The following is a 15264-nucleotide window of genomic DNA, read 5'->3' as shown; positions in this document are numbered from 1 at the left end:
TCATGAGTCACAAGCAGGCATGTCATGATAATGGTTGTGGTTGTTCTGCGGTCTTCATTGCGTATCGACCACGGAGTCTCGAACTGTTGTACTGTTATGTACAACGTCCGTATGCCCAGCTTAAACATCGCTGGGACACTATTGTCCGCCATCCCATCATAGCCCATAACGCCTCTACTACCACCATCTAGTCCTGTCGCCCCTTCAGAAGCCTCTTGGTCACCTTGTCCTTCTCGATGATGTAGACGTGAGCACCCCAGCCAGACAGAGCATCGCGGTCGACGGCGTTGAGGAGGGACTGCGAGATCGTCTCGAAGAGCGCATCCGGACCCTACATAACGAGCAACCCGCGCCGTCAGCAAACCATCCCAACGGCAACCTCGCATCACAATCAAAGTCTCGTCATAGAATGCACATACCATATCCGGCTCCCACAAGCTCTCGCACATGCCAAACAACTGCTCCGTCGCAGTCCCCGAGACGATAAAGTCCTTTGCAAAATCAATGCACCCAATGCTGTCAAACCCGCAGATGAAAGGCGCACCGGTAGTCGGGTCCAACCCCGCAACCACAGGGCTAACAAAGTAAGGGCCGAAGCGGCGCTCGTACAGGCTGCTGCTGACGAGGTTGGCGAAGGTGCGCGGGGCGATGTGGCGCTCCTCGCGCAGGCGGTACATGTTGACCTTGTAGCGGAACAGGTCCGACACGGTGGACACGTCGGTGGCCAGGCCCGTCAGGCCCAGGAACACGTTCTCGCCGTACTGGAACACCTTGGGGAAGTTGTTGGACACCGTCAGCGCCTGCAGCCCCAGCCGCAGGTCGCACGCGATCGCCACGCAGTCCTTGCCCACCATCGCTACGCACGCGCCGCCGTCTGTTGTGGGGGGGTGCGGGGGTTAGAATGCTGTGCTGCTGGTGGTTTGTGGTGTGGTGGTGGTTGGGTTGGGATGCGGGGGAGAAGTACTTATTGAGAAGGGAGACGACTAGAGAGAGAAATCATCTTGTTAGCATTGCGGTGGGGAGAGTGGGACATGGTGTTGGTGTACCATCTTGTCTGTGGGTGATGATACGTCTTTGGGAGCAGTCGAGTAGGCAGTCGATGATTCCGGGAAGTGGGACGGCCGACAAGAACGATGGAGCTCTCAGGTTCAAGGTGGGCGGGGTGTTCGACACAAATAAGAGACTGAATTTGTCGTGGGCCTGAATATGTTGCCAAGAAGCGGGCGCAAAACGGGATCGCAAGCTGATGGTGTTGCGGTGCCGTGGGTGATAGAGAGCTCCCTCGTGCAGCAGTTGGTATTCGTAGCAGCCTGTGGTCGGGTGGGTTGGGAGCTCCAGCTGACAGGCTGCGCTGGAGTTGACGTTCGGGTGGGTGCAAGGCAACACGCAGCTGGCGTGGCATGGGGGGCGACCGGGGTTCCTGGCATGTATGAAAGGCGGTGTCGGGCGGCGGTAATGTTGGAGCCTGGCACAAGCCTGGGGAGCTCCCACTGTGGGGCGTCTCATCAGTGGAATTGCCCCTCCATCCCCCAGGCTCTCTCATCCCCCCACATACTTAGAATGGCGATTCCTAGTATCCACCGACATCCATGCTCTGATGTCAATCAAAACATCCCGGTATCAAGCTGGCTACATACCATATTCTCGGCCCATAAAAACAAATTCTATAGCAAATAAGCCATCAGATTGGCTGTCTTGTACAGCGTCGTGAGACCCGAGCTTCACCTCCGCCGAGCTTCTCATCTGACAAAGCAACGTACCTCAGCAAACAAACAACTAGCCCGTTTGCTGTGATCGTTCCGCATCAACTCTAACTAGCATCCTACAGAAATCGTATCGAGATAAATACCATCCCCCCCACCCTCTTTTACGATATACTTTCTCTACCCTCAGGCTCACAAGGACGCTATCCCACTCGTTCACTTGAGTGGAGCTTGAGCTTGGTTCAACGCGTGCCAGAGTTGTCCAACGGCCACCAACCTTTCAACAATCCCTCACAGTTTCGCCAAAATGTCCACACATGTCGAGGTTGTTTCTACTGATTTCAGACGGGCCAAAGTCAAGGTTTCACCTGGGACGTACCTTGTCGATGTGTTGGGCGAAGCATGTAAGAAGCTCAACCTAAAGAGCGATAAGTATGAGCTCAAGTAAGTCGTCATTCAACTTGATACCCCATTACTATATACAACTGACAAACCCAGGCACAAGCAGAAGCTGGTTGATTTGACTGGCCCGTTCCGCACTTCTGGACTTGGTCCTGGCGCCAAACTCGAGCTCGTACAAAAGTCAAAGAGCGCCTCGGTGGTGTCTATTGCCCTTGATGTCAACGGTCAGCGGTATACCAAGAAGCTTCCCAGCGATATGTCTTTATGGAAGGTTATGCGGCAGTTTGAAACCTCGGAGAAGGGCCTGAGCATTACGGGGAGGGGGGTGCTCGTGGGGACCAACAGTGGCCAGTTGTACCACGACGCTCCTGTGGTCAACATCATGGGTAGAGAATATGCGGCTATGGAAGACCTGCAAAAGACACTCTCTCAGTGTGGCATCAACTCTGGTAGCATGGTGCTCAGGGTTACTTTCAAGCTCGGCGAGAGGACGCTTTACGATGCCATGCAGGAGATCGCTCAGTATCTCGACGAGGTGGAGCCGGAACAATCGAAGTCAAAAGAGGGAGCAGAGTCCCACCCGGCTCTGGTTACCGAAGAACTGAAAGCGGATGAAGGTACTCCGGGGGAAGTTGCACAACCTGAAGCTGCCGCTTCAGCTGCCACACCGGCCTCCACCGAGGAAGCAGCGCTGAGTGTTCCAGCCGAGTCGAGGACAGCGGGCGAGCCCATGGAAGTAGACGGACCATCCGCTGCAGCCCCCTCCCCGTCGAACCCTATACAACCAACCGGCGTCTTCGCCGCTCCAACATCCTCAACCCCGGCCGCCGCTCACACACACGAAGACGACTCGGTCTACGAACCAACCATCGCCCATGCTCAACTCCGCCAACACCAGCTCCTTCAACGAGCCCAAAACACGCGTCTCAAGTCCGACGCTGAGCTTGCCGCCGAGGCCGCCGAGGAGGCAGCCCGGCTTGCCAAAGTCACCAAGGTCGAAATCAAAGTCCGCTTCCCCGACCAGACCTCAGCAGTGTGGACCATCACACCAGTCGAGACTGGCGCGTTTCTCTACCAAGCCATCCGCAACATTATGAACCATCCGGCCGCACCCTTCAAGCTGATCCTTCCCGGCCCGAAGACGGTCATACAGGAGAGCGGTAAGGCGCTGGTTGCGCAGTACCGCCTCAAGGGGCGCGAGATGCTGCACTTGCTCTGGGAGGACTCGGTCGCGGCGAACGTGCGACAGGAGCCGTTCCTGAAGGGGAGCGTCGCGAGCAAGGCGACGGAGGTGGTGGTGCCCGATATCCCGGAGGGCGTGGCAGATGAGCGTGATGAGGCCGGGCCGTCGACCGCGCAGCCGGCCAGGCAGGAGAAGGGTAAGGGCGGGGGTGGGCTGGACTCGGATGCGATGAAGAAGAAACTGGGTAAGTTCTTGAAGTTGGGGAAGAAGTGAGGCCGGGGGATATGAGGGGGCAGCGGTTAGCAGGGGTGTGTGGTGGGAGCAGTACTAGGTCGAGCTGAATGTTACCAATGCCGAGGGGATATTTGCATCATGTGGCGTTGGGGGGTAGAGTTTGTCTGGTAAGGGTAATTCGTAGGTAGACAGCACGACTGGACATTCCATTACGGCCAAATTCCCCGCGACCTTGTGTCTGTTGTTATTAGCGCAATTGATGGTACTTCAACTGCGAGGACCCCTATACATGTAAGAAAAGAAGCATCCTTCGTGAGGAGTGGTTCTCTGTTGCCGTGCCAACGCTCAGGGGCTGGTCAGAAAAAGTTTAGTGACTTGCTTCGAAGGGGTTATGATGGGCCTTAGTATCTTTCCCCTGCTCGGATCTCAAACGACACATCGATATTGTATTCTCAACCTACTGTGTAGCAGGTTTGGTCCCAGTAGGTATGGTCGTGTCTGATGAGAGAGAGAGCAAGCCGCTCGAGTGCCCGAACAGCTTGAAATCCTTGGATAGCCGCTCGGCAGAAAGTATCATTTGGTGTGACGGAGTACACGAGTTCCTGGCATGACCCGGGTTGAATGGTCTCGATTTGATTTGGTTTGCTCAGTTTACAAGGACTTTTGTACGTCCTGATGAGAGTGAGATGCGGCATCCCGAAGGTGAGCTCTCGAATATCTCACTTTAGTCCTACCGAAGTCAAGCTTGCTATCTGTAAATGTAGGCACAAACACCCGATAGCCTTGGTCATGAGGGTGCGCAAGGCCCATTGTGCCGTGATTGTCCCATAGTCATTGTGGTCTCGTGAATTTAGGATCACCGTTATTCACCATCGTGCATCAGCCTCCATCGTTTCACGTCACACTAACTAAACCCATCACAATTTTGTGGGACGGTTTGTGTATGTACTCCTGGAAGAACCGGAGTCTGTATGTCACGCAAGTGAAAACTCTGGGAGAGGTCAACCAGGCAGGCCCGATGATATACACCCCGGAGTCGTTTCTTCGGTTTAGCCTCAGGACAGTGCAAACTCGCACCAGGGTGGCTTCAATGGTTCCGCACACCAACCGTGCAAGCTAATCCCCTTTGCTAGCTAGGGCTTGAGATTGTAATTCAGCAAGAGTGCTCGGAACAGCAGAGAACCTTGATGTCCACCTTAGTTCGCCAGTTGATCCGGTACTTACTGAGGGAGGGACACAGCTCGCGAAGATTTTCTCCGGCGCGGAATTCCATAGGTATTTACCCCACAGATAAGGGCTAACCGGTCTATAAGTACTACCACTGAGCGGAAAGAAGCTGCGTTTCCAGGTTGAACTAAACCACCAAGGTTGGCTAACGAGAATCTCGCATGTGGGGAAAGGCTACTTATCGACTGTCATCCGGTCTCGAGGATTGCGTAAGATCTCAGCCTGGCATTGCTGCCGGGCAACAGAGAAATGCAAACTGTATGCAGGTACTGTGCTGTTGTGCGCGTTTGTGGAAGGTGCGCACAGAGTTTAAACAGGTTCATTCTCAAATCTCAAACTATATAAGTCCCCTACTTTTCCAACCACCAAACACCATCACACTCGCTTCTCTTCTCATCAAAGTGCCAGTCATTTGCTTTCTCGAGTGAATCAGGATTCTTGCAGATATTTCACACAACATCCAAGCACTTTCACCTTCATCTCCGCTCTACCGATTCATCAGTTGCAATGATGCTGCACGTCATTCTCGCCATTATGGCCACGGTCCAGCTCGCCGTGGCTTCACCGACCTACAAGATCCCTCTGGCCCTGTCCAGGGTTGCCCACAAGGGCCAATTTTGCACCTATCCCGAGGAATTCGTGGTCAAGAACTTCCGCACTTGGACCCCCGAGGGTGGCAACAACCGCTCCGCCACCGTCGAGTTCGATTACACGGATGACAGCGTCATGCCTGCCATTGAGACCAAGTGCCACTTCAACGAGACCTCGGTCAACGTGGGCCCTCAGGACCTCGCTGCTCGTTATGCCTGCGAGAACAGCCTAGTCGAGTTCATATGGAACGAGCGCGAGCTTACCATGGTTGAACGAGCTTGTCCGTTCGAAACTGAGTGAGTTATCAGCGGAAGAATGGGCATTTGTCATCACGATGCTGACCGAGTCACTAGGAACCGCCCCTTTGAGGCTGCCGGCTGGGTTACGCCGAACATGAAATGCACTCTGAGCACCCGGAATGGCACCGCTGATGGCCAAGCCTGCTCGTCGTCGCCGAGCGTCCTGTCTGCCGTGTTCAACAGCCTTGAGCCGAGGCCGAACTAAGGCCCTTCTGGACCGACCACACCGGCATACAGGGTGATGGGGATACTAGGTATCCGGGAGTGATATGGGGCCGAGCATGAGGTGGGATATGGCGTTAACTGGCTTTTTCTTCGAGCAAATCTTTCGATGCGAGTGCGCAATGGACATCATTCAAGAGACGCAGACATGTTAGAGATGCCAGATAGCAGCTATACCGTAACCATTCAGAAAGGGCAATCAACGCCAATCATACCCGCCTTTCTTGTCAAACGATGCATTGCTGAAGCCTGAATCCCTCCCTACCCAGGTAGCTGCTCGCCTGATGGATAAAAAGGTTGAACTCAAGTGTAAATGTTGACCAAAACTCCCCTTCAGGAACAACGAAACCCATCCAAAGCATCGGTGCACCGCAAACGCGGCGCCTGGTCCTAGGTCACGAAACGAACACCATCTCAAGCAGTGGCAGCATCACATGGTTTGCGTAACACCCTCTACGTAATCGTCAGGCCAGGGCTCTGCTCTCTTTCCGCGCCGTGATACTATCCATTGGGCAAATTGCCTTTTAGCTCACTTCCACCACACTCGCAAGGTTGGTTCCAATGGGGAGCAAGCACTCGAACGAACGTCAAAGCGCGCAACGTCATGGATCTAGATCTTACTGGGGGGTTTATATGCCCGATGTTTACAACATGCCTGACTCTATAGCCCTATAGACGGGCATTAGCACATTGACTGCTAGCAGTACGTGTCCACCCATCCGATCTTGTAGGTACAAAAGCCCATCACCACCCGCTCCCCCCAATTCCTTTCTGCAACCCCATCTTCACCCACACTTTTCACCACTACACCGACGAAACCGCGATATTTGTCTGAGTCCAGGACGGATATGAAAGAGAAAATGAAACCCTGTTTGATCCCACGCTGCGCCTTCTGCCGCTTCAAGGTAGAGGAGGGTGACGAGGTCATTGTCAGTATGTTATTTCCCAGTATTTTCTCGTGTGGACGTCAGGCTGTTGCTGACCAACCTAGTGATGAAAACTGGGATGGTAGTTTCAGAGAGGTTCCGATTCTCCCGCAAAGTTCTGATTGAGGGCATCGGCTATGTGCCATGCTCGGACGGGTGCCAGTGCAGCACGTACGAGAGAGCATTTGGTTGTCACTCCAACTGCCTTGAGCTGGTGCCTTTCAGATTACGGTCCGCCATCGCCAATTCCACCTCCTACCAATACGAGCCACCCCAAACAGAAGAAGAACGACGGGTTCGCTGGCTTCGATCCAGTTTGAGCACGATATTGTTCATCACGTTCCAGGGGCGTTTCCCCGGTGAGCTTTGCGAGAATATTGCCCAGTACTGCCTGGAGTCATTTGCGACACGCCATGCGATGGCATTATCGGAGAAGATCCAGCAGCCCAGTTCCTATTTTATCAGTCTTTCGACAAAGGTTTGGGTACGGTATACATTTTTTGAAGGGGCAAGATATATCCGGTCCCTCACAAACGAACAGCCTCCCGACGGCAGCGCCGCAGCTGAGCTGGCTTACGACTCGAGTTCCGTCACGACCGTGTTTGTTGCGGAAGACCATCTGGGCGTGAGAGACCTTCTCTTCACGTCTTCCTCCGAGAAGCCGGCCATCTAGGAGCAGCCAAATGTTTGGTGGCGAACCGTCCAGAACCTGAATTCCACCCTCATAGGCAAAAATAACGGAAGTACTTGCTTCCCCCGGCAGTTCTCCCATCTAACATCCGTTTAGGGCGCAAGGCTGCTCTCCTTGACATCTCTGGCCGTTGAGTCTCACAGGCCTAGATTTGCCCGGCATATGTCCTGGCCGACACCCCAATTCCTCGAGCACATGCGGTATAGCATGTGGCATACGAACCCTGAGGGACTCAACCACTCCGACGCAATCCAGATGGCTGCATTCAAGTGCAACGACCCTGGCGTCATTGGCTATTCGGTGTGTTGCACGCCCAACCCGATCGCAATACATCCCTATTCTCCCGACGAGGACACCGAATTCTACCGACGGAACCAGAGCGTTGGTACAGTCTGGCAGTATATGCCGCTCGACAAAGAAGAGATTGTGGTGGAGATATGGAAGCTCGACCGTCTTACTCCGCGAGGAGGGGCTCTCACGGTATGACTTTCGCCTTATATGTGATTTGCCACGCTGACGCTTGGGAAGTTCCGGACGAACAAGGGTCGCACCGCGATAATCGGAGCATGGCCACTGGGGGTTTATCACGAATGGGCTCTCGTAAACCGGCCAAGCAAACAGCCGAGCAGCATCTTTTACGAGGCTTGTAACAACAGCATCCGTATACTAGCTTTCGAGTCCCCTCTCCCGGAACCGCGTGAGACGCGTTTTTCGATTCTAACGCCGCTCTCCCCTCGTCCAGAATCAGCACCGAGGGAAGCCTACTTTTACACGTCGGCTTCCCTCGACGACGTGACGGCGGTAACCCCTTGTCGGTGCCGAATTGGGGAAACGCCGGTCACCAAGGGGCTGCTCCTTCACCACGTCGACGCACGTGTGTCCTGTGTCGGCGAGGTCCGCCTGAACGCCTTGGGTCTCGACTGGAATTGGATGGCGCTCTGTGGCTGGGTTTCTCAACCACCGCGCTGGAAGGGCACTCCGTGACCGAAATCGCGGCCTCTCGTCCGGCCGAAACGGATGGCGTGACATGGCTTGAGCTGCCTTGCAGGGGGATATTGGAGTGGTGGTTTTCATTCCGGCAATGCAGGGTGTACCACGAGGGCCGAGCGAGTCCGGAAACTACCCGTGACGACAGCGCAATATCGTCCGATTCAGGTTCCGGCTTCATTCCCGTATCATCAGTTCGGATCAAGTGGTAAATGAAGGTAGAAACCACGGCAAGCGGGCTGGGAATCCTGACCGGGATGAGAGGTTAAAGGTATTGTGAGGGGGCGGCGGTATCCGTCTCCTTTTAATGTATGTATGAATAGAATTGTATCACAAACGTGAGATATTTGGGTGGATTTGGGTGAACAAGGGATTTCCGCCCCTGCGGCCCCTCTGTTCATCTTGGACTTTTCTCCTCTTTACCTACGCCCTAATTCTCCCTCCTGGCTTTCCGTCTGCCTTGCTGTAGTCTTTAAAGACCGGGGATTTCAGGTTTCGAAGTATACTTTTTCCGAGTCCTGGCCTGGCCTACCACCCTGATTGGATAAAAAAGCTCGACTCGAAATCGAGATGATATGTTGCTGGCTAAGCCTCGAGCGGAGGAAGGGAACAAAAGTAAAACTCAAAGACATTGATGTTTTTTCCAGTGCGTCGTCATGTGTTATATGTGTATATATATATTGGTCCTCATTGTTCCCTGCCTTAGCTTAACAATACCAACGAGGATGAGGTCAAAAACGGGGCTTGTCTTGGCGATCGATCCCGGTCGCACCAGCTCCACTCTCCCGCGTGGACCGGCAGGCCAACTGCCAAGCATGGAGGAAGCAAGCAGGTGGCCCAGCGCTTTCTCTTGCCGTTAACCTGGCAAGCAAGTTTAGAGCCTTGAACTGAGGTCGCCTTTGACGCGCCGAGCAGTTGAATGAAGGCTCCAGACTTTCAGAGTCCCGCCAATTGAAACGAGACCCAAACGGCATACTCCAGAAACTGCGCCTTCCCAACTCACAAGGCTGATACGTCGGAGGTTCTGCCGGGCTTGGCGGGTGATCACGGTCACGCGATCCAACACTTTGCCGTCCGACTGACAGGGCGATGCCTCATTAAACCCAGTTCCCGTTCATCCTACATATCTTAGCCTTCCTGTATACTAATAATCAACAAATCCACCCCAATTCTCTGCTTCCCCGACGACAAACATTGGCATTGACCTCGACACACAACCATGCGCATCCTACCAAACCTCACCCTCCTCGCCTCCCTCACCACCACCATCCTTGCCGACCCCATCCCCCCCAATACCGGACCAAGCCCAGCCCCAGCCCCGACTCCTCGATCCTCAACCACCCCCTCCCGACCGCCAACAACAACAACAACACCCCCCCAAAACCAAACCCCACCCCCACCCCCAACCCCCAGCAGCCCACGCAGCAACCCCAACACCGCCAGCGGTATAACCCCCCCACTATTCGCCTCCCTCGAACGCGCCGCCCGCCTCGTCGACATCACCTACTGTGTCGGCACGACCGGCATCTCCCCGCCCTTCTCATGTGTCTCGCGCTGCCGCGACTTCCCCTCGCTGCGCCCTGCTGCGGACGTGGAATACGGGGATGCTGTTTGAGTGATAGCTGTGGGTTTTTTGGCGGTGGATCATGGGGGCGCGGGGGCCGGGGGCGGGGGTGGTGGGGGAGGGGGATGGGGATGGGAGGGAGATTGTGGTTGCGTTTCGCGGAACGTACAGCGTCACGAATACGATTGTGGATTTGAGTACCGTGCCGCAGGAGTATGTCCCGTATCCGGCTCCGCCTGGGGAGGGCGGCGATAATGGGGATGGGAGGTGCGACAACTGCACCGTGCATATGGGCTTCATGGCCTCGTGGCGGAATGCCCGCGAGGTGGTCATCCCCGCGCTGGGGCCGCGCGGGAGAAGTATCCCGGTTACAGGGTGCATCTGATCGGGCACAGCCTGGGCGGGGCGGTTGCGGCGCTCGCCGCGCTGGAGGTGAGGCTGGGGTTGGGGTGGCGGGATGTGGTTGTGACGACGTTTGGGGAGCCGAGGGTGGGTAATACTAAGCTGGCCGATTATATTGATCGGGCGTTTAGGCTAGGGGAGGGGGATCAGGGCGAGGACGTGGCCTACCGCCGTGTTACGCATGTGGGCGACCCGGTGCCGCTGCTGCCGTTGACAGAGTGGGGGTATCGGTCGCATGCCGGAGAGATTTACATTGAGAAGTCGAATCTACCCCCCGGCCCGGAGGACTTGAGGTTGTGTCGCGGTGACAACGACTCGAACTGTATGGGCGGGGCCGAGACGGCCGACTGGCTACAGTGGGTGCTAGGATTGATGAAGTGGCACGGGACACGGGACGAGGTTGAAGCATCGGGGCTGGGCCGGCGATGGTTCCCGACGCGGCTCAAGCTGTGGCAGCTGTTCTTTGCACACCGGGATTACTTCTGGAGGCTGGGACTCTGTGTTCCTGGAGGGGATCCGGCTGACTGGGGGAGGGAGAAGTATAATCTGACATTGAGCGGACCTGAGGATGAGATTCGGGATCTATGACATGGGTATCGAGAGGGATGAGTTCGGCGTTCAGGCAGGGTCTGCTTGATGTATAACGATAGCATAGCATGGCGCTTTGGTTTAGGTATTCGTGACGTCTACTGTACACCTACAGCTCTACCGTGAGTGCGGCTTGGCACCAGCATTCTTAACTACCAGTTTTAGAGCCAAGACTACGGTCTCGATAACTACAGAATGATAATAATCTGTAACTTGTGTACCTCACGCGTGAACCCAGCTCAGGCCAGAGGAGGCTGAGCTCCCAGGATCATCCTCTCAGTGGAGACGGGGATGAATATCTTCATTCCCACCAGCAGAGGTCGGGGTTCGGAAACTAGTCGCACCAAGGGTTGGGGCGCGTGACGCTGTTATCACAGCCCGGAATTGCGAGCTTTGTGCCGATTGGCAGGGAGAGGCTTGGAGCGGAACCTGTGAGATGAGCACGTAAGTATGAGCCCATGGGTCGGGCCTCTTTTAATCACACGATGAAATCCAAGGACAAATGGACTGCAAAAAAACAGCCACTTGGTCGCAAATAAACAATACCAGTCAGCCAGTCCATGACGTTGGGTGACTCAAGCGAGGCTGTGCAAGCGACCCTGCCGAGGTCGGTCCTTGTCCCGGAATCGATGCAGAAGCGGGCGATCAGCGGCTCGTTGCTTGTTGGCCCACCCTGTTCATTGAGTGCCGGGAGGGGAAGGCCACCGCTGGGAGCCTCGCGGCATTCTAGCCGCTTCCATGGTGCGCTGTCCATCCAGCCCCACCTGAGAGAGAGGCGGGGACCCATCCGGACAATTTTGGGTGCGGGACACTTGTGGTGTGACCGCTTTTGTCTGTTGGCCTGCTGGTCTTGTCTTGGGGATGAGCTGGGCATGGACGACCCACTGTCCGGTGCTGGGGGAAAAGGGGCCCGGTGGCCGCGGAAGGCTAGTCTTCGTGATTCCCACACTCGGAGATGGGACAGGATGAGGTTTGTCAATGAGAAACGGGGGCACGAGACCCCGAGGATGGGGGTGCCCATGAGGGTGCGCATTTGGGCGGGCAATGATAAGGCGTGCTGCCGCCAGATGGAGGGGTCCAGAGTGATCCGACTCAACCAAACGAAGCCCTCTTTTGCGGCTGGTTTGTGCTGTGTGACGTGCAGCATGCCCCTCATCAGCCTGCGCTTTCTGTGTGTGTGTGTATGGTATGTACGTAGAGGCGAATGGCGTGTGAGAGCAAGACCAAATAACAAGTGTTTGATGGGGCGGATTGGCCGAGAACGTGGGCTGTTCCGGCCTTCCAGGTTTGAGACCACCATAGATTGGAAGCGCGCGGTTGAATGACACGCTATTCGCATCCGTCTCGTTAAGCCTACCATGGTATGAAAAAGCAGAGAAACTGGGGACCTTTTGAAGCAGAGTTGGTCAAGCAGGTAGGGAGTTACAAGTTGACGCACGCATCTCTCGGGCAATGTCGAAGTGCAAACAATCGTCGTTGTTGGTTGTTGTCCGAATATCCACCTGCTTGCTGCTGCCTTTGAACATCAGAAATGACCTCAACAGCCCCCACTGTCAGGCTGTCGGGTGCGTTGGAGTCGAGATCCCAGCTGTGGGCCAGAGACCAGGAGGCCTGGGAGCCAGGACCCAGCGAGACGCCTGTTAGAGTGGGACTCCCATTTTGCTGGGAAATAAGGTTGTATCAGCGTCACGTGTTAACGCGCAAAACGAGTTTCATTCGATCTCCCTCAGCGAGACCCCCCGGCTGCCACCCACTAGCGCGGTGAGGGGGAGGAGTTGACCTGCTAAAGTCCCTTTGCTCAACATCTGAGAGCCCGCTTGCAACCCCGACCACAATCCAAAAACAACAAAACAAGCCACCCATACCGCACCAAGTTCCCTTGCGACCGTTTTATTCTTTCTCCATTTCCACATACATCCAACTGTCTGTTAAACTACTCTATTCTCAAAAACACATCATCAAAGATGGCGAACGAGGTAAGTGCAAACCCACCAAAACCCGCCGTTTCTTTCCCCTCCCGCCATGTGAGGTGGCTCGCATGCTGCCGATAGCGTTGGGCTCGGTGTCATTTAGCTGCATTCTCCTTTGCACATCAGTCGCTAACAGTTTGCCTCTCCCTGCCAGCGTGAAAGGTGTGTTAGACTGCTCTCGGCCGTGGTCGCCAGCCCGTAGCGAACCAACTAACCGATCTTGAAATTGCAGCAAGACTTTCCTCGCCCGTCTGTGCGAGCAGGCTGAGCGCTACGATGAGATGGTCACCTATATGAAGGAGGTCGCCAAGATCGGTGGAGAGCTCACTGTTGACGAGCGGAACCTGCTTTCCGTCGCCTACAAGAACGTAGTTGGTACCCGCCGTGCCAGCTGGCGCATCATCTCGTCGATCGAGCAAAAGGAGGAGTCCAAGGGCTCTGATAAGCACGTGGGCACCATCCGCGACTATCGCCAGAAGATCGAGACCGAGTTGGAGAAGGTCTGCCAGGATGTTCTCGACGTCCTCGATGAGGCCTTGATCCCCAACGCCGCCTCGGGTGAATCCAAGGTCTTCTACCACAAGATGTGCGCCTGCGCTGCCAAAACCTCCCCGCTCTGCGTTTGCATCTTCTTTTTCATGTTCTGACTTGGTTTCGCTACAGGAAGGGTGACTACCACCGCTACCTCGCCGAGTTCGCCTCGGGCGAGAAGCGCAAGGTCGCCGCGACCGCTGCCCACGAGGCTTACAAGGTAGAATTGCCCACTCGATTACGCACGTGCTTTGCATCAACTGACATGACGAATTCGCGCAGAGCGCCACCGATGTCGCTCAGACCGAGCTGACCCCCACCCACCCCATCCGCCTGGGACTGGCCCTCAACTTCTCCGTTTTCTACTACGAGATCCTGAACTCCCCCGATCGTGCTTGCCACCTGGCCAAGCAGGCCTTTGATGACGCCATTGCCGAGCTCGACTCGCTCTCCGAGGAGTCGTACCGCGACAGCACCCTCATCATGCAGCTTCTCCGGGACAACCTCACCCTCTGGACCTCGTCCGACAACGGCGAGCCCGAGGGCGCTGCCGAGGCCCCCAAGGACAAGCCCGCCGATGCTCCCAAGGAGGCCGATGGCCAGGCCGAGGAGCCTGCGCCTGAACAGCAGTAAGCGGCGTCACTGCTTGCTTGCTTGCTTGATCGTCTCGCTTTTTCCTCTGTCGCACACACCCTCTTCTCTGTCTCTTGGGCCGGGGCTCTACGCGCGGTTAATCGCTGCACGGGGATCCTGCATGGCCCGTCTTGGGATCTGAGTTTACGGTAGGGATATGGGTCTTTGTTGTCTGTGGACTGGGTTAGCTGGCGGACTCTGGTATGCGCCAGCACGCTGTTCGAGGCAAAGAAAGGGCTGGACTGCGCAGGGGAGTTGGTCGTTGGGTGGGGACTGAAAATGCAGGGCATGGTGCTTTTCTTTTTGTTATCTCGTTTTCCCTTTTTTTACTCACTGCTTTACCCCAGAACGGCCTATCGTCCGTCCATTTATACGGGGAACACATGCAACCAAATCCAAATCCACAAGCTCGTCGTCCTTTGCGAGGTCGAGACAATACACAGAAACCCCTCTTAACCGAGCCTCGTCTTTTCCTAGCCTGTTTCGTCCGGGTGTTTCGAAATCCCCTACAGGTTGGGCCCGTGATGTCTAACTCGTACTAAGACTTGTGCCACTATTTCCTAGTGTGGTACATGTGCGTGCTATTTCCTTGTAGTTTTTCCCTTTCTTACAACGGGATGGGTTGGGTTGGGCTGGATCGGGGTATGGAAGGATGATCTCATTCTCATTGACTCCTCCCGTGGTTATTGCAACCCAAGATAAAGAATACAAACCAAGCTGATATGCTATATGGACAATTTTTGGTGTTGGGAACGGCTTGTGTCCCCCGTTTACTCCGAGGAGAGCGGCCATGTTGAAGTGGTTTCCAGTTAACCATACGGGGCTTGTGAAGCAAGTCCTGACTTTTTTGGCTTCACGTTTACATTCCTGTATACTGAGACCAAAGAACATGTATACATGTAAACAGACCTAACTCTAGCCCCAATACATTACACATCGTTGATCGGCTTTCACACATAGCACACCAAAGCAGAGAACGTCTTCACATAATTTGTGCATTAACAATACCATTACTTGTATTTCTTATATATCAATCACCCAGCCCGGCCAGGCCCGACACAGTTTCAACCCCCCCCTTTAAACATCTTCGAGACTCCGGCAAGTCTTGCTC

General features: G+C 55.1%; 6 protein-coding genes across 6 annotated transcripts; 5 read left to right on the top strand and 1 right to left on the bottom strand.

The window, feature by feature from the left end:
• Positions 1 to 187: 187 nt before the first annotated feature.
• Positions 188 to 854, bottom strand: CHGG_01576 (uncharacterized protein; the record flags this gene model as incomplete). The annotated part of the gene is made up of 2 exons (XM_001220796.1): positions 188 to 331; positions 420 to 854. The coding sequence occupies 2 exons, from the start codon at positions 852 to 854 to the stop codon at positions 188 to 190; spliced, it is 579 nt and encodes a 192-aa protein (XP_001220797.1).
• A 1156-nt stretch (positions 855 to 2010) lies between these two features.
• Positions 2011 to 4370, top strand: CHGG_01575 (uncharacterized protein; the record flags this gene model as incomplete). The annotated part of the gene is made up of 4 exons (XM_001220795.1): positions 2011 to 2147; positions 2202 to 3532; positions 3707 to 3813; positions 4287 to 4370. 4 exons carry the CDS (start codon positions 2011 to 2013, stop codon positions 4368 to 4370), a joined length of 1659 nt encoding a protein of 552 aa, XP_001220796.1.
• A 913-nt stretch (positions 4371 to 5283) lies between these two features.
• Positions 5284 to 5844, top strand: CHGG_01574 (uncharacterized protein; the record flags this gene model as incomplete). The annotated part of the gene is made up of 2 exons (XM_001220794.1): positions 5284 to 5636; positions 5694 to 5844. The coding sequence occupies 2 exons, from the start codon at positions 5284 to 5286 to the stop codon at positions 5842 to 5844; spliced, it is 504 nt and encodes a 167-aa protein (XP_001220795.1).
• An 877-nt stretch (positions 5845 to 6721) lies between these two features.
• CHGG_01573 (uncharacterized protein) lies at positions 6722 to 7460 on the top strand (the record flags this gene model as incomplete). The annotated part of the gene is made up of 2 exons (XM_001220793.1): positions 6722 to 6794; positions 6874 to 7460. The coding sequence occupies 2 exons, from the start codon at positions 6722 to 6724 to the stop codon at positions 7458 to 7460; spliced, it is 660 nt and encodes a 219-aa protein (XP_001220794.1).
• Positions 7461 to 9684: 2224 nt separating this feature from the next.
• On the top strand, positions 9685 to 11314 carry CHGG_01572 (uncharacterized protein; the record flags this gene model as incomplete). The annotated part of the gene is made up of 5 exons (XM_001220792.1): positions 9685 to 10056; positions 10241 to 10404; positions 10563 to 10787; positions 11135 to 11141; positions 11258 to 11314. The coding sequence occupies 5 exons, from the start codon at positions 9685 to 9687 to the stop codon at positions 11312 to 11314; spliced, it is 825 nt and encodes a 274-aa protein (XP_001220793.1).
• Positions 11315 to 12983: 1669 nt separating this feature from the next.
• CHGG_01571 (uncharacterized protein) lies at positions 12984 to 14153 on the top strand (the record flags this gene model as incomplete). The annotated part of the gene is made up of 4 exons (XM_001220791.1): positions 12984 to 12995; positions 13226 to 13575; positions 13653 to 13740; positions 13803 to 14153. 4 exons carry the CDS (start codon positions 12984 to 12986, stop codon positions 14151 to 14153), a joined length of 801 nt encoding a protein of 266 aa, XP_001220792.1.
• Between the last annotated feature and the right edge of the window lie 1111 nt (positions 14154 to 15264).

This window comes from Chaetomium globosum, genomic scaffold, assembly GCF_000143365.1.
Source record: "Chaetomium globosum CBS 148.51 scaffold_1 genomic scaffold, whole genome shotgun sequence".
Lineage (NCBI taxonomy): Eukaryota > Fungi > Ascomycota > Sordariomycetes > Sordariales > Chaetomiaceae > Chaetomium > Chaetomium globosum.
This window is presented reverse-complemented; position numbering and strand designations above follow the sequence as displayed.